Here is a 19,543-nt window from a genome sequence, read left to right on the forward strand (position 1 = left end):
ATCACACACACACGTGATGCATCACACACACACGTGGTGCATCACACACACACGTGATGCATCACACACACACGTGATGCATCACACACACACGTGATGCATCACACACACACGTGGTGCATCACACACACGCGGATCATCACACACACACGTGATGCATCACACACACACGTGATGCATCACACACACACGTGGTGCATCACACACACACGGTGCATCACACACACACGTGGTGCATCACACACACACGTGATGCATCACACACACACGTGATGCATCACACACACACGTGATGCATCACACACACACGTGATGCATCACACACACGTGGTGCATCACACACACACGTGATGCATCACACACACACGTGATGCAACACACACACGTGGTGCATCACACACACACGTGGTGCATCACACACACACGTGGTGCATCACACACACACGTGGTGCAACACACACACACACGTGGTGCATCACACACACACGTGGTGCAACACACACACACGTGGTGCATCACACACACACGGTGCATCACACACACACGTGGTGCATCACACACACACGTGGTGCATCACACACACACGTGGTGCAACACACACACACGTGGTGCATCACACACACACGTGGTGCAACACACACACGTGGTGCATCACACACACACGTGGTGCAACACACACACACGTGGTGCAACACACACACGTGGTGCAACACACACACGTGGTGCATCACACACACACGTGGTGCAACACACACACACGTGGTGCATCACACACACACGTGATGCATCACACACACACGTGGTGCATCACACACACACGTGGTGCATCACACACACACGTGGTGCATCACACACACACGTGGTGCAACACACACACACGTGGTGCATCACACACACACGTGGTGCAACACACACACACGTGGTGCAACACACACACACGTGGTGCAACACACACACACGTGGTGCAACACACACACGTGGTGCATCACACACACACGTGGTGCAACACACACACACGTGGTGCATCACACACACACGTGATGCATCACACACACACGTGATGCAACACACACACACGTGGTGCATCACACACACACACGGTGCATCACACACACACGTGGTGCATCACACACACACGTGATGCAACACACACACACGTGATGCATCACACACACACGTGGTGCATCACACACACACGTGATGCATCACACACACACGTGATGCATCACACACACACGTGGTGCATCACACACACGTGGTGCATCACACACACACGTGGTGCATCACACACACACGTGGTGCATCACGCACACACGTGATGCATCACACACACGTGGTGCATCACACACACACGTGGTGCATCACACACACACGTGGTGCATCACACACACACGTGGTGCATCACACACATGGTGCATCACACACACACGTGGTGCATCACACACACACGTGGTGCATCACACACACACGTGGTGCATCACACACACACGTGGTGCATCACACACACACGTGGTGCATCACACACACACGTGGTGCATCACACACACGTGGTGCATCACACACACACGTGGTGCATCACACACACACGTGGTGCATCACACACACACGTGGTGCATCACACACACACGTGGTGCATCACACACATGGTGCATCACACACACACGTGGTGCATCACACACACACGTGGTGCATCACACACACACGTGGTGCATCACACACACACGTGGTGCATCACACACGTGGTGCATCACACACACACGCGATGCATCACACGCATCATCGTTATAAAAAATCATTCAGTCACGGGCGCTCCAGTGACGTCACTTGGGCGCCACTTCCTTTGCGTTTTCATACAACTCGACTGCAGTGACGTCACCAGAGCGCTCTTGGCTGTGATATTGAAGTCTCGTTGTTGTCGTTGTTGTTGTTTCTGCGTCTTCGAAGACGTTTTGAAGTCGTGTCAGAAGACCCCGTGGACGTACAACTTGAGCGCTAACATGTGCGAGAAAATGTAAACTCGTTTTATTTCATGTTCGAGTAATTTTTAAAGTTCGTGCTGTCATTTATTCAAATTTAACGCAGACGGCCGAGATTTTTGGTAATTGATACCCTTGTATTGCTTCACGAAGCGCATTTTTTGTTGTTGTTGTCCCCCAAAGCCTCCGTTGTGTTTATAAATGCGTGTAATGAGCCGGGTTGAGCCGTGTTCATTAGCGGAGCCGATTTCACGTCGGGGGAAAAACGGCCTCAACCCCCGTCCCGTGGCGATGGAGATCTCACCGAAGTTTTCAACGAAAATTCCAACTCAAATCAGAGAGTTCAACGCCAACACGTGAATGGGTGCTCAGGATCAACGTATTGCGCGCAGCGCTCGTGTGTGTGCGTGTGGCGTTGGTCTAATATTGCACGTCGTATGTTCTATGTACTACAAAGACAGATATCCCCGTATAGCCTTAACAGACGGTTGGGGCAAGTGCTGTTAGCGAGCACCTAAGAAGGCCGGCACGGCGCGCGAAGGGGTTGGGGGGCCAGCACCACCACGCTCGGCCGCCTTTGTCTCCCCAGTGACAATGTTTACACATCGCACCAGGTACTCATTGGAAATTGAGTGAACCTCAGAGAGGCCCAGGATCGATTCATAGAATCGTGACTGGTGTTGTCAGTGAGCGGGAATCGAATATTGCACTCCATACACACACACACACATATATATAAAACACATAGTACTTTACTACACAACAGAACACAGTACACACACACATTTTAAACGTATGAATGTCTACGTGGAAACACGTGCGCCACAAGTACACTCACACATCACCCGTATTTAGCGTGCATGCGTTACGATGAATCAAGCAATGCGATGTCATGTATGGAAATTGTGAGCTTCTTAAACATCAGGTATGACTGCGCGTTTTTTTTTAAAGTAATATTTTACACGTGTGTATTTATATATATATATAGTATTGGGTCACGTACTTCGGGCTCGCGGCGTGACGGCCTTCATCACAGGTGCTGTCACCCTGCGAACAGCAACTTTACCCCCCAATAATGTCCGTTGGGGGCTATCCGGGGGATTTTTGTCTTTGTGGTTCAGAACAACAACAACAACATCGTCGTCGTTGATGTTACGGTCACTAAGCGGCCGCGTGTTTACCGATGTAGTTTTCTCTCATCTTGTATCCTTTGCTTATCGCCGCTGCTCGCGACGTTAATAAAGGACTCGCGTCTGCCGTGCTTTTTAAGCGCAGCTACAATTAATTACTGGTGGGGAGAGAGAAAAAAGGGGAAGACAGAAATCCAACTCCACCGCATTCACCGCATTATAATGGATATACTCTTCGATTTAAAAGTATATCCATTATAATATACTTTGAGGACGGCTGCTTGCGTTGTGGCCGAAACGTCGTGAGAATTGTATTTTATAATGTTTTGTTTTTATTATTTTATTATTTCCCTTCTACGTGACTTTACCGAAAGAACCAAGAAGAAAAATGGATATACTGTTTAACGTTGACTGACGTTTCGGGCGATGCTCCTTGGTGATGCTGCTGCTGCTGCATTGGCAGCGGTGTGCAAAAAGCATGATTAACCCCAACAACTTAAGACGTCCGCCAATAATAACAGCAGCACTGTGTGTGGCTTTTAAAATGTTATTGTATATAAAACGGCAACGTTACTGGCAACGGCCCTTCTTCACGGCACGTAAATTGGTCGCAGCACACGCATGCTATGAGGCAGAATCGTTGCCCGAACCGTCGCTTGTTAGATATTCTATTTCAAACGGCACGGAGGCGTTGGCGAGTAATGTGTTGAGTTTCTTCTTCGCACAGGAGCGCGAGCGAGCGAGAGAGAGTGATATAAATTTTGGACATACAGAGGTGACCGACTTCAACTAAAAAAAGGATTTCGCAGTTTGGCACCGTGGTTTTCTGATTTCGAAGGTTGGCAAATTGGCGCCGCCGTCCCTTCTCTGAGCAGACGACGGTCGGCCAAGACCCGTGGACGCCACTGCGCGGATGACGGATCAATTCCCGTGAGAGATGCAATCGGTGCGCGGTTTTTCTCGGCGTGGCGCACACGAAGTGGTTGCACTCACATAATGCCCGTCCGTCAAGCTGATGGGATGTGTACAATAAAAAGTGTATGTGGGTGTGTGTGTTGTTTTTTTTACACGTGGAGGGAACGCTGTGTGAAGGAGCAGACGTCGTGTTGTTTGCTTGTGTATATATATGTAGCGTTACTCATATTCTCCGCTGTGACGCTAATGGTTGTGTTTTGTGTTAATTGGCCGAGGGGTCGGGTTGGTTATCTGAGTTACCGAGCCAGATTTACACGAATGAGACGCTCGTCGACCTGAGTGGATAACACCACGCGTTACAGGAGTGCAAGAAATCACGCGTGTTAAATATTTAATACCCAGTGATGCGGTAGAGATTCTTATTATGATTATTGGGATGTTCTGGGCCGATTGCGTTTAGTGAAGACTATTGGATAGTTTTTCTGCGGTCTGTAAATCACATTATCGGTCCGAGGTCTTCTGTACCGTGTATTATGCGACTCCGAGCGTTGTTAATACATGTTTACATATATTTCCTTTTCGTTCAAAATTCTATACAGACACGGTGGGTAAGTATAACACGTGTACAACATGAACAGATGATTGTTTTTTTATCAGTCTAAAATACTTTTGTGAGTAAAATTATTTAGTCTGCAAAGTGCGTGTGTGTGTGTGTGTTGGGGAGCGGCAGTGTAGCGGTTAGCGCGCTGCGCTACGAACCTGGTGACCAGATTTCCATTCCCGCTCATGGCCAACACCAGTGACGATCATCTGAACCGGTCCTGGGCCTCCCATAGGTCGACTCAGTCTCAAGTGAGTACCTGGCGCTGTGTATAGTAAACATCGCCACTGGGGAGACAAAGGCGGCCGGGCGTGGTGTGGCCCACTCGTGTGCCGTGTCGGCCTTCATAGGTAGCTCGCTAACAGCACTTGCCCCAACATTCTGTTAATACTATACAGGGGATATTTGTCTTTGTTGTACATAGAGGCCTGCATACTTCTCCTGTACATATATCAGTACTGTGCAGTTGAAACTAAAAGGTTTATTTTATTTGATTGAGAATCGGCAATTTGGGCGCTTTAAGGCTAACCAAATATACACACGGTGTAGTATAAATAACAAGATTATCCTAAGACATTACGAATATTAACTTTGCTCGACAGTAAGGAGGCCAGGCAGCCGAATTATCGACCACACAATTTCTACCTTTCACGATTGGCCGACAACGGAAAACAACCTTCTTTTGAGTTTTACCGTAAACAATTAATGATCGCAAAAGCAGCAAAACAATGGCAATGGTCCTGAATAAAATATCGCGCCGTGCAAATGGATGCCGAATTATGTAGGCGTTGTCGTGTTGCTGTTTAATTCGCCGGCGGCGCGTGTGAACGACTGTGATGTGAGGCCTCTGACATTCGTGACATCTTCATCCTTGGCCTGCGTGACGGACGCCGACGCTGCGTCTGTCGAATCGAGGCGCGCGAGTTAGAGACCACCTCTAACTCCTTCCTACCTCTCACTCCATCCCCTCTCATCTCATCCCCTCGCCTCTCGTATCTAACTCCATCCCCCAGCTCTCATCATCTCATCCCCTTTCTGCTCACGTATCCTCTCATTACATCCCATATAGCTCCTCTCATCTCGTCCCCTCTCTGCTCACGTATCATCTCCCCTCTCTTCCTTTCTATCTGCACATCTCACAGCGTTTTCCTCTCTTCCCACCTTGTCAACCTCCTCCTTCCCCCGTCTCCTCTCACACCCCCCCCCCCCCCATCTCTTTCGCTCCTCTCCCGCCTCAACCACAAACAACAACAACACAAACATGCAGAGAAGGCCACGGCAGGCGCCTCGCCGTGCGTCCGCGGAGCGGCTGGTGGTGAGGCGCTCTCGCTGACGGAGACAATGGGAACGCTGGGAATTATCTCTAAATAATTATCTCTAAATAATTTAATTGACGCATCGGGGGGGGGGTACGGCGGAGGAGGTTGAAGGTGTCGGCGGGCGTGGCAATGATTGAATGGAGTGAAAGGTGTGGAATTAAATTAAAACGAGACGAGTGTGGGTTGTCGGGTGTACGTGTGTATGAAATGAGTACCTGGTGCGGTGTGTAAACATCGCCACTGGGGAGACAAAGGCGGTCGGGTGTGGTGCTGGCCACTCACCCCCTCGTGTACCGTTCCGGCCTTCATAGGTGCTCGCTAACAGCACTTGCCTCTACAGTCTGCTAAGGCTATACGGGGGATCTTTATCTTTATACGTGTGTGTGCATTGCACTGGTGTGTCATTTTATTTAGTCGCAGCCGCGTGCTGATTGGGAGCTATGCGCGCTCACTTCTCGCTCATACGCGTACATAGTGGTGCTGTTGTTGCTGCTGTTGTTGCTGCTGTTGTTGCTGGTGTTGTTGATGATGTGATGCTGCCGTCGTGCGCGTCAAATATTATTTATAGCTAAGATCAAAGACTGCGATTGAGATCTGCAAAACGAGATCATATCACCATCTCTTTAAAAGCAATGAAGATACACGCACATCCAACACACACACACACATAAACAACACGTACACACACACCCAACTCACATACGAAAGATACACGCATACACACAACACATTAAACAGGTCACACACCCAAAACACATACGCGACACACACAACCGATAAACACAAACACCCAAAGCAAACGCCCACCCAACACACAAAGACACGTAAACACATACGCAACAAACACGAAACACAGATCGCCCGCGTAAGTCCTTCGGCAGAATTTTGGGTGCAAATGTCGTTCGAGCGAGAAGACCGAAACGTTGACCGAGATGTCTGGAGGGCTCACGACCACGCCAGGCCACCTTTGTCTCTCCCGGCGCGCCGACGTTCACACAGCGCGCGTGGAAGTCATTCACGACCGAGTCGGCCCTAAGGGGGCATAAGACGCAGAACCGGTTTTAGACATTCGCCACTGATGTTGGCCGCGTGTCGGGCCCCACCGCGGCTGCGTTTAGTGACGGAGCGGGCTCACGACCCATCGCCTACGACGCGATCCGTCGAGTCGCGCTCTCACCACTGCGCGCCCTTACGACGCACTCTTTCGCCCGCCCGCCCGCCCGACCGCCCGGCCGGTCGTCTCACGGCTGTCACACAGCAACAGTCGAGTTGGGTGGGGGGCGTCGCCGTGCCTGGTGTCTCTCCCTCTCTCTCTCTCGCCTTCAAAATAAACAATGCGAAAATTCTCCCCAAATCTGGCTCGGCTAGCGAAAGAGAGAGGAGCGAGAGAGAGCGCGCGCGCGACACCTTCCGATGACGCGACGCGGGGTGGTGGTGGTGGAGCAGGAGGAGGAGGAGGAGCAGGAGGGGAACGCGGGGTGCGCGCGGCGCGTCTCGCGGTGTCGGCGCGATTGGCCGGCGCGCCACGTGACGCGGCGCGAGCTGCCTGGGAGGGGGGGTGGGGGTTTAGTTGTCCCCTCTCCATGTGCGAATGTTTTCTTCGTGAGCCATGTCGGCGTGGAAGGCGCCTCCTCCTCCTCATCCTCCTTCTCCTCATCATCCTCATCATCTGGCCGGAGCGCTGTGCGGCGTGGCGCACGCCATGGCGTCGTGCACCAACGGCGCTGGGATCGCCAACTCGTTCCTCGTCGACTCGCTCATCGGCGCGGGTCGAGCCGGGGAGGTTTACTACGGTGGTGGTGCTGGTGGTGGTGGCGCTGGTGGTGGTGGTGGTGGTGTAGCAACAGCTGCAGCAGCAGGAGGATTAGGAAGCGGACTCTATATGGCCCACGGCGCCGGTCACCTGCAGGTTGGTTACGGCTCCGCACAAAACTGTGGCCTCGTGCAAGCGCTGTCGAAGCGTCACGATGTTCCACAGCACGCGCACGGTCTACATCATCATCATCACCATCATCCTCATCATCATCACCAGCAGCAGCAACATCACCACCACCACGGGCACCACCAGCACCACCAGCAGCAGCAACAGCATCACCCGCAGCATCAGCAGCAGCATCAGCAGACGGGCTCCCTGCACCCTCACGCGTACGCGAGCGCAGCCAGCGACGGCTGCTCCTGGGTGGAGTCGAGCCGCGCGTGCGGTCAGCTCCAGGAGGCCTCGCAAGGGCCCTGCTCCTTCTCGCACGCCATCAAGGAGGAGGCCGCCTACTGCGGCGGCGGCAGCGGCAAGGGCGAGACGGACTTCGCGCGCTCGCTCGCCTCGGAGCCCGCGGCCGCTGCGGCGGAAAGCCCCGGAGTGCCCGTGCCGGGATACTTCTACCTGGGCCAAGCGTACAGACCGTCGAGGGACTCCTTCGGGCTTCTGCAGCACGAGGAAGAGGACACGGCGGCTGCGGCTGCTCCCTCGTCCGCGGTGGCGGCGGCGCCTTCGCCCGCGGGGAAGTCGGCGGCCGAGGAGGAGGATGATGGGGAGGAGCGGGAAGAGGCGGCGGGCGACGGAGCGAGTCGGGAGGCGCAGCAGCCGGAGAACGCGGCGGCGGCGGTCGAGGTGGCGGCGTCACCCGGACGACTCATCATGGTCGAAGCGGACGGGAGATCGGGGAGCAAGGAGGCGGGAGGTGAGGAGCGCGATGAGATGATGGGTGGGCCGGGTGGTGTCTCGGACGTTTGGGGGGGCGGGGGGGTGTAGTGGAGGGGGACCCGCACCTTCTCCGTATAAAATGCGACAGCCGCACGCAATTAATGCGGAGGGAATCGCGTCGCGCCCTCGTTGATGTTTTATGACGGCTCCGCTCGACGGGGGCGTCATGTGACGCGCGGCTTCTGCGTGTGTCACTGTGTGTGTGTTGTCTTTGTGTGTGTCCGTGTATGAGTTGTTGTCTTTGTGTGTGTCCGTGTGCGTGCTGTTGTCTGTCTGTGTCTGTGCGTACGTGGAGCGGTGGTGTAGCGGTTTGCGCGCTGCGCTACGAAAACGGCGACCAGAGTTCGATTTCCGCTCGCGGCCACCAACACCAGTGACGATTATCTGAACCGGTCCTATGCCTCCCCCCAGGTCGACTCAGCCTCAAATGAGTACCTGGTGCGGTGTGAAAACACCGCCACTACGGAGACAAAGGCGGTCGGGCGTGGTGATGGTCACCCACCCTGTCGCGTGCCATGCCCGCCTTCATAGACGCTCGCTAACAGAACTTGCCCCAACAGTCTGTTAAGGCTTTAGGGAGATCTTTGTCTTTGTTTGCAACCATTACTACACCCCGCTACTTATTTCAACCACTACCATCTTATGTGCATTTTAAAATATATAATTGTTGTAAATCCCCTTGGATTAAGGCGCTATATACATGTATAAGATGAGATGTCGAACAGCACTTGCAGACAAAGCTTGCCCCAACAGTCTGTTGAGGCTATACCGGGGGTCTTTGTCTTTGTGTGTCTTTATAGGTAGTGGAAAGCGGCAGTGTCGTGCGTAAGCGCGCTGCGCAAGGGACCTTGCCACCCGAGTTTGATTCCCGCTCACGGCCAACACTGTTGACGATTTTCTGAACCGTTCCTGTGAGCCTCCCCTAGGTTGACTCGGCCTTAAATGAGTATCTGGTGCAGGTGTGTAAACATCACCACAAGGGAGACAAATGCGGCCGGGCGTGGTGATGGTCACTCATCCCATCGTGTGCCGTGCCGGCCTTCTTCATAGGCGCTCGCTAACAGCACTTGCCCCAGCAGTCTGTAAAAGGCTAAACGGGGGGGTTTTGTTTGTTATCTTTGGCTTGGTTAGCATCTTGTCTATCTGTGTATCTGCACGTTCGTGTGTGGTTTGTGTGTTTATGTTCGTCTGCGTAAGAGAGTATTATTTTTTTATTGTGTGTGTTGGCTGCCTATGTGTTGGCGGCCGCGTGTCGTGTCGGCCTGTGTGTGTGGTTTGTGTTGGCGTGCTCACCCGCTTTAATTATATTGTCAAATGTGCGCGCCCGCATGAAACATGACAATACATTTGCAGAACTCAGTCTATATTATTATTATCATATAACATCAAATTCCAACGCAGAGATTGCTGCGTCAGCGCTTAAAGCTGACGTGTATTGCATTGCACGTGTGCATTTTTGGAGACTGTGAAACCTAAGATCGTATTCTTAGGTTTGTTCTAAGATCGTTACTGTGAACCTATTCCAGTGCGAGTGTGGCCATGCAACACCCACTATGGACCGCATAGTAAGCCCACAGAAACACATAGAGACCCTTAGAGACACACGGACATACATAGAGACACACGGAGATATATAAAGACCCATATAGACAGATAAGAACACATAGACATACATTTAAAGACACTCCGCAGCAGTACAATTGTGGCCATTCAACCCACACCATGGATCGTCGAGCAAACACCACTGTAGCCTGCGCTCCTTCGACGGAGGAGGAGTAGCAAAACGACACGAACTCTTGCAGCCATCTCGCCGTGACCCAGAAGTCAGCAGCAAACCTCCACATCAGCATCGCGACAGCCATCATCGTACGCAGGGATAAAACGACAATTGCGACGTCGCATGATCTTGGCGGTCGAGGGCGACTTAGCGAGTGAGAAATTCACCCATCAGTGGATTGAGCATGGCTGCTGCTGCTGTTGACGATGGATGATCGATAGTTTTAAACTGGAAAGGACAATTATGCGTTCTCTGCACGGACGGGATGTGTCGGGGCGTCGGGTGTGGAGGAGGAGCGGGCCGGGAGGTTTTTGGCTGCACTCCACGTATTGTGTGAAACGTGAATTACCGAGTGAATATCGTGGACTCGACCGAGTGATTAATAGCAGCAGAGGAATAATTTCAGTGGTGCAATTTGATTTGTTTAAAAAAAAACCCTCACTGAATCGCAATACTTTTTCTGGAGGGTCAACTCGCCACCGTGGCAGACGCTATTGGAGTGTCTGCCACGGTGGAGAGATGTTAAATGCCTCGCCTGGTATACAGGAGGTCGTGGGTTCGATCCCGACCCTGACGCCTGCAGTATATTTGGAATTTGCGTGCTCTCCCCGTGGTCGCGTGGTTTTCCCTCCACATCTCGAAACGTGCGTTTCGACTATTTGGCTGCTAGAAATTTGCACGAGATCAGCCCCTCCGTTGAGTTATCATTCGTGGCCAGCTCGCGTCTGATAAAGAGCTACATAGCTCAGTGGGCCTTACCTGGTCAAATACATTTGTTTATTTTAGTAGTAGGAGTTTGACAAATGCCACGTTTAAGGGGTGTTTAGAGGGCCCACGCATTCCTCCGTGTATATATCCACTTTGGAGCGGTGGCAGCGTGGTTAGGGCACTGCACTATGAACCCCACTAACTCAATGAGTGGTCCCGGCCACGGCTAACGTCAGTGGCGAGTAAGATGTGAACCGTGACGCCAGAATGATGCCCACAACTCCCCTTCTTGAAGTGGCTCCGACCAGCGTGGTTGAGGTATGGTCAAGCAACCTCCACGGCCGACACGATGTGGGGAGGCCTTCATACAGCAGTGGATTGGCAAGTCATGGAAATATTACGTAGGTACTGCATACGTGTTGTGTATGTATAGCCAACGTTTTGGCCCACGGGCCTTCTTCAGGATATGTTGCGGTTTATAGCTGGAAGGCACATATATGTGTGTGTTGTATGTATATGCAAGCGTGTATGTATTACATTATTCCTGCTCGAGTGATGTTCGCACGACGCATGAAAACACACATTGAGTGAAAACTATGTAATTTCGACGTTTCGGACGACTGATGTTCTTCAGAAAATATGATTACGTTTGAGACAATCATCGATCCTCTTACGTGATCTCAGAAATATACCGTCTTAGATATACAGTGTGCTTCAAAAAAATGTGAACACTTCGGAGAATTTGCAACAACACCACAAGAAATGTGCCTCCGGGCTCTGGAGACCACCTGGAGAAGATTCCAGGCATGAGTTAACGATGATGGCGAACACGTGGAGACTCTTTAACTTTTTGAAGCTTTTAACATTACATTTGTTATCATGTTACAGTGTATTATCCGTTCTTTTTCCATTAAAAACGATAGTCCCATATAATTGGTAAAAAAAAATTTGAAAATGTACTATGGTTATTAAAGTCTATATTTTTGCATTATCAGTGGCCGAATGAATAACACAGCAAATAAAACGAGCCACCACAGTGATGTAATGGTTAAAACACTGGACATGCAATACGGAGGTGGCCGATGCAATGCTACCTCCCGGCGCGGCAGCTGACAAAATGTGGGAGAGTTTCTGAAACCCCCCCCCCCCATCGCTTCCTGTCCACCCAGCAGGTCGCGAAGTGTGGTGGGGGGTGACGTGTGGGTATTGCCCACCTCTTCCAAGGCGCCTGGTCAGAATGGAAGAGTAGGCCAAATACCGCCTCTGAGCTCCCTTGAGTGGAGGCCCCTTGCACCAGCAGTGGCGTGAGGAAGCCATTGGGAGGGCTGCACCGTTGCCTTTCAACTTAGAAACAATTGCAAATGTGCCAGGGGGTGACACACGCCGTTTGTACGATCGCGCCTGCCAATCGGTGAATTCGTTACGACAGTTTACCTGGAAACGAGTATCGTCTCCTGCCGTTCAGGACAGGTCATCGTTTTGGCAGCCCTGGTTTGTATCTGGGTTTGAAGCTTTCGTGACTGCAGGAATCCATGCTCTTTGGTTCTTTCGGTAAGTCGCGTAGGTAAAAATTAAACAAAATAAATCACGACGTTTCGATAGCAACACAAGCCATCGTCTTCAGGTGAAAATCGCAGCAGAAATCGCGGCTATCGTGATTTTCACCTGAAGACGATGGCTTGTGTTGCTATCGAAACATCGTGATTTATTTTGTTTTATTTCTACCTACGTGACTTACCGAAAGAACCAACGAGTATAGCCCTAGTTTGTATTGTCTAAAACAGTGGTCCTTAACCTTTAGTGCAGCCTGCAATCCCTTTGGTTCTCATTCGATATTTTATATGTATAATGCTAATAAACACGTAGGTTTGGTGAGACAAAGTAGTTGTGTTTACGTGCTTGTGCTTAATTTGTGTTTTCAATTATTTACCTTCTAACAAAAAATCTGCCTCGCACCCCCATCTCGTACCCCCAGGGCGTGCGTGCACCCCAGGTTAAGAAGAACCACTGCTCTAAACTAAACTATAAACAAAACTATTTTTTTATTTTACCAGGTAAGGCACCACTGAGCTGTACAGCTCTTTTTCAAAAGCGACCTGGCCACAAATGACAGCTCAGCGAAGTAGCTTATCGCGTGGAAAATGCACAGCAGCCAAACACTCGAAACGCATGTTGTTGATTCTAAATGTGGAGAGAAAAACCCGGAGGACCCGGAGAGAAATCCACGCGACCGCGGGTGAGAGAGACACCGCAAACTCCAAATATATAGCAGCAGGCGTCAAGGTTGGGTTCGAACGCACGACCTCCTGTAGACCAGGCGATGTAGTTAACATCTCCGAGCCATCGTGGCGCCCCGTCGACTAAAACATGGAGACTGCGTGTTAAGTGCTTATGTGCTCAGGCCTGTGCACGTATGTTTGTGTGTGCATGTGTACAGGCCTATGTACCTATTTGTGCGTGTATTGGCCTGTGTACGAATGTTTATGTGTGTTGGCCTATGTACGTATGTTTGCGTGTGTTTGCAGGCTTATCTACGTATTTGTGTGTGTAGGCCTATTTATGTATGTGTGTGTGTTGGCCTATGTGCGCATGTTTGCGTGTGTTTGCAGACCTATGTACGTATATATGTGTGTAGGCCTGTGTACCTACGTATGTTTGTGTCTGTGCAGGCGAATGTACGTATGTTTGTGTATATGTGTGTTGCAGGTCTATATACTATGTTTGTTTGTGTGTAGGCCTATGTAGGTATGTTTGTGTGCGGGCATACGTACGTTTATTAATGAAATTTGAGACTCGGTCACGCTTACTGGAATAGTGCATTATTATAATCATAATTGTACGTATTATGCACCATTGTTGCAGTTCTATGTATCTCCATGTTATGCCTTTGTTCGGCCTGTGTAGCACCGTATGTGCATTGCGGAGCAGTTGCCTTTCGTTCGATTCCAGGCCACGGCCAGTTGATATCAGAACGGGTTTCTGGTTCCCATTCACCAACCCGCACTGGCGAGCGTGGTGAAGTATGGTCAAACGGCCCCCATTATAAGGACACTTGTGTCGGTGTGGTTTTCATCCAGGGGTTGACCAGCTAGCCGTCAATTATTATTATCACCATAATGATTCAGTCTTACAGCATTATTATGCATTACGAAATACGTGTATGCATGTGTGCACGTGGACAGTACCTGGTGCAGCGTGTAAACATTGCCACTAGGGAGACAAAGGCGGCTAACCGTGGCGCTGGCCACACAACCTCCTCTTGTGCCGCCTTGGCCTCTGTCTGGGGAATCTTTGTAGGCGCTCGCTCACAGCACTTGTCCCAAACGTCTGTGAAGGCTATACGGGGGATCGTTGTGTCTGTGTGTGTAAATATGGTCAGCACCTTCGTCGTGATAACGACGGCTTGTTAATCTCACGACGGATCTTCTTCCTGTCTCCTCCCTCGCACTGTGTCCTCCGCTCAGAGGAAACACCCAGAGCTCCCATCATCAGCATCATCAACAACAACAGCAGCAGCACCAACAACAACAGCAACGGCAACTGGATGACGGCCAAGAGCGGACGCAAGAAGCGCTGCCCCTACACCAAGTACCAGACTCTGGAGCTGGAGAAGGAGTTCCTCTTCAACATGTACCTGACGCGCGAGCGGCGTCTCGAGATCAGCCGCGGGGTCAACCTCACCGACCGACAGGTCAAGATCTGGTTCCAGAACCGGCGGATGAAGCTCAAGAAGTTGAGCCGAGAGAGTCGCATCCGTGAGCTGTCATCCGGATTCAGCTTTTCCTAGTCGCCGGTGTTAATGAGTGTGGTGATAACACTTATGATGATGATGATGATAATTATTATGATGTTGATGTTGTTGTTGCGATCGGTGATGTGTTTGTATTGTGTCGGAGACAGCTGCGTGAAGAGAAGTCTGGTAGAGTTCCGATTTTTGTTTGAACAATATAAAAACACACGGTAAATAGATTATTTCAGTCCACGATGATAAAATCCAAACACAAGCTCGAGGACAATTTTATTTTTTATGTTATTATTTTCATTTCCCCTCTTCAAAGGAACGCATATTGCTGATGTCATTGTTTTATTGCAGTATTCCGAGGAGCGACTGTGTGATGATGGTGGTGGCGACGGTGATTGGCGGATGACGCCACGTGTGGTTCATGATCACGTGCACACGAAGACTCTGTGATGTTGCGTTGGCTCTTGGGGGGGGGGGGGGGGGAACAACCTCAACAACACGAAGTGTCAATGCAAACACGAGGCAGAAGAGACCTCGCTGTATATTTATACTTATAGACGTGTGCCGCTACGTAACGTTTAATGTAACGGTCGGAGCCTATTTGTAAATGTCGTTATCTCGCGTTGATCTTGTTTTATTAATATAATTCTATGTGCATGACGTAATCTCCCTTTAATGATGTGTGCCTGAATGGCTGGTGACATATATACACGTTTTACCTGTGTGTGTGTAAAAATGTGTGTGTGTGCAAACATCAGCACTGGGGAGACAAATGCGGCCGGGCATGGTGCTGGCCATCCACCCCTTCGCGTGCCGTGCCGGCCTTCATAGGTGCTCGCTTAACTGTACTTGCCCCAACAGTCTGTTAAAGGCTATACTGGTGGATCTTTATCTTTGCTTGTGCACTGCGCTCTGAGCCAGGACAACCACGGTTCGATTCCCGCTCGCTGCCAAATACCCGAACCGACCGTGGGCATCCCCTAGGGTGTCTCAGTCTCAAACGAATACCCTGGCAGGGAGTGTAAATATCACCAACATGGCGGCCGACCAGGTGTGATCAGAACCACATAACCTCGTGCCGGCCTGCAAAGGTGCTCGCTAACGACAACACCACAGCAGTCTGTGTCTGCTGTATGTGTAGCCATACCTATATATGTGGGTGTAAACACACGGATATATTATATTATATAGATTAGAAGAACAACAGACATTGTTTGCTGACGTCACTAACATCGCTTGTGAGTTCGGCCACGTGATGTCTGGCATGCTCACCGACAGGATACCACGGGACTCATCCAGGTGTGATAGGTTTGACCTGACTGAGATGTTGATGCCACACCCGCACGCATGAACACAGACATGTGAACACGTCTGCACACACACACCCATGCATACATACACACACATGCAGTGTACTCTGCACGCATACGTGTACACACAAAGACACGACAGGTGTCGGCACACACTTATTCACGCGGTTATGTAAATATTAGACGTTTGAACAACAAATGCATAAAGTGTACAGCGACGACAGTGGCGTAAAAGCACAAATTAAGCGTTTAACAGTTGTGATTTTGTTTGGTGGGGGGGTTTAGTGTAGCCCTTGTATCGTGCGAACACCCTAACGTACATACATACAAATGTTAATGTATATATTGGCGCAATCAGGGCCGTCTAGAGCGGGGGGGGGGGGGGGGTGCGGGGCCCGGGACAAATCCCACACCGTGCCCCCCCGCCCCCTCCAACGCCTTAAAAGTAAACCGGAAGTGTAACATCTAACACTGTGACGTCCAAACGCGCACCCCCCCCCCCCCCCCCAAAGCTCGGGGCTCAGGGCGGTCACCACGATTTGCCCATACGCTAGGGACGGCTCTGGGTACAATATAGCCCCGCACTGGGTTCATATTGTGTGTGTATTGAGATGAATATGCATGTGCGTATACCGTACTAGTATACACCAGTGGCAGCCTAGCGTGGTTTGCATGGACCCCCCTCCCACTCTACTTCCCTGCCCCCCCCACCCTACCCGGACCCTTGTCCAATTCTTCCACCTCCTCACAGCCTCGGCGCCAGCAAGGAGTGGAGTTCCTTCCGGGGCCGTGTGCCCACGTGCGCAGTTGAACCGCCCTACACAACTCGCTAGCTACTCCACAAGCATTTCCGCCACCACCGAGAACAACAAAGCACACACGCGCGCGCGCAAACATCTGTTGATTCAATTGTAACTGCCGAAAGCATCCCTTGCCGACGAGGACTCGCGTATTGTACAGATTTGGGGGGGGGCGTAATTTTCACGAGTTAAACGCATTCGCCAAAAACGAAGGACAAGCAAACGAATCGCGTGCGTGCGAGCGTTTGAACGAGTGTCAGTGAAGGGTGTCGCACTACGAGTGTCCACAGTCTTGATGGTTATTTGCCCGAGAGGTGGAGTTTGGTGGGTCCTTCCGTGAGAGGCGAGCGGGAGCTGTCTGTAAAGCCAGCGAGAAAGTGGGGGTGGAAGGGGGGGGGTCCGGCATGGTGAGGGGTGCCAACAAACTTGCTTCTGCCATTGGCGACAAATTGCCTGCGAGGCTGATGCAACGACTGACTGTTGAGCCTGGATTTAGTGCACGCATACTGTAGGCTGCGAGACACTCTTCGTGACTCGGATGTTACGACATGTTAACAACATGCTTGGGACACGTCCGTCGCCTTCGTTGGCCCCTCGGTTGGATCTTTATTTTCTGATACATTTTGCTGCGCAGAGTTCACAGCAACAAGTCTTCTAAGTTGTGCGAATGCAGCTTCAGTAATGGGGAGGGGGGGGGGTGTAAATAACTTTGAAATTAAACATTTACCTTTTACCTTCGCTCATACACAAAAAACAGCTCTTTTTCGGCCCAACGATGTAGGCTGTGTGTTGTGTCAGCGAGTGAAGCGTATCGTTGTTTTTGTTTGTTTTAGGACTGAGGTTAGCCTAGGTTCGTAAAGAGGCCTAAGCAGGGCAAAAAGGAATTGCTTCTGTCCTCGTGCGAACAGCAATGACGTCATGGGCCATTGTGACGCTGCGGTGCAGATTGCTGCCCCCTAGAGGCACCTGCAGCCGTTGTTGGTAGCTCGACACGTGGCGCGAGCCCCGGGACAACGAAGGCTTTTTAAACACACGTAGGCCCTCTTGTCCCACACCCAACTTCAATATTTTCGAAGGAAGCTAAATGTTTGCCCAGGCTTAGTGATATTATGAGCACATAGAATTACCCTCACTTCTGTTTACACTACATTATAGGTACCCGTGTGCATTGTCTGCATGCATTTGATATCGGATATATCATAATCTAATACGGAATATTCGCTTAAAAAAACCAAAATGTGTTTATATATATTCGTGTGTGTGCGCGCGCGGGATGTTATAATACATGTCAAACGCTGTGCTTATCGATTTAGATACGTGTTGGTATACGCGAATGAATGTAATAAAATGCAGTTTAATATAACGGTAATTACAATAAGAATTGCATTTATACGTGAGTGTTTTATATGCGCATGCTGCGCGCACACAGGCCAATTGCTGCTTTTGCGTAACAGAGCTCAATGCAAGTCATGGTGAAGTACAAAATTATATATATAAACAAAAGCATAAACACAATAACACACAAACAAAGCCATCTTTTCGATGCATGACAATTGTATATGTGTACATGAAAAAACAAAACAAGTTCCATTTTGTTGTTGTTGCCACCAGATATTTAAGATCTGAAAGAAAAAAAAATACACGCATCCGGACAAGCGTTTTTGCAAATGCATATTCCTTCCACGCAGTTGTTCAAGTCGAGAGGACTTTATTTCGGCTGTCACGTTCTGCTGTCTATGCATTATCGACACACGCGTAACGCACTCCAGGCAAGATGCAACTATCGCCAGCGTGTCTCTTGGCCGCACATGGACACTTCTGTACTGTGATGAAATAAAACAAAATTGTTGTAAACCGCCTGGTCTCATCGGCTACGGTTGCCCCCTCTGCGTCACGGTTGTGGTCAACTTCGATCCTAACATTGTAACTTCGCTTGAGCTCATTAATTCCTTGATCCAGCAGCCCCCCAAGTGCGATCCTCTTCTTGAACCTGGTCAAGGTTCAATAGCTTTTAAATTAAATGTTTTATTCCTGATGTCGTGGCAAGAGCGGAGTTTTTTTGATAGGCCGATATGATTGTCTTTGGTTTACTCAACATACGCGATGCAAACACAGCGCGTTGTGCACCGAATCTACGGCTGCCGTTCAGTCTGCCACTCAAGTTGCTCTATTCGAACTCCTGGTGAGAGACCATTTAAGACGACAGCAACGTTTTTTGTGTATCATTATTATTTTGCCCTGGAGAACTGGGGCAATAACGAAAAGCTTAAATAACATGCAATCGCAATATAAAAAAATATGCAAAAACATTTTACGATTTAAATAATGGTAACAAATCGAGTTCATTACATTGCTGGAGTTAGGTGTTGTGATGAGTTAAGTGTTGCGATAAACTATATACGGAGACAAATTGCGGAATATAGTTGTCTCGTGTACGTACCAGTGAGTCTCATATACTGCAGAGACGAGGACTTATAAACAATTTAAACTGCGTATGTAGTTGCACCTTTGTTAGTGACTGCGTGAAGGTCTCATGTAAGGCTGGCAATGTTATTGGACGTCTG

At 50.2% G+C, this 19,543-nt stretch overlaps 1 protein-coding gene across 1 annotated transcript; it reads left to right on the plus strand.

Moving 5' to 3' along the window:
- Nucleotides 1–7,532: 7,532 nt before the first annotated feature.
- On the plus strand, nt 7,533–18,794 carry LOC133344819 (homeobox protein Hox-A10-like). The gene is made up of 2 exons (XM_061555036.1): nt 7,533–8,619; nt 14,592–18,794. The coding sequence occupies exons 1-2, from the start codon at nt 7,551–7,553 to the stop codon at nt 14,912–14,914; spliced, it is 1,392 nt and encodes a 463-aa protein (XP_061411020.1). The 5' UTR covers nt 7,533–7,550; the 3' UTR covers nt 14,915–18,794.
- The last annotated feature ends 749 nt before the right edge of the window (nt 18,795–19,543 follow it).

This window comes from Lethenteron reissneri, chromosome 20 (genome assembly GCF_015708825.2).
Source record: "Lethenteron reissneri isolate LAM-NWPU_2019-01 chromosome 20, ASM1570882v1, whole genome shotgun sequence".
Classification (NCBI taxonomy): Eukaryota; Metazoa; Chordata; class Hyperoartia; order Petromyzontiformes; family Petromyzontidae; genus Lethenteron; species Lethenteron reissneri.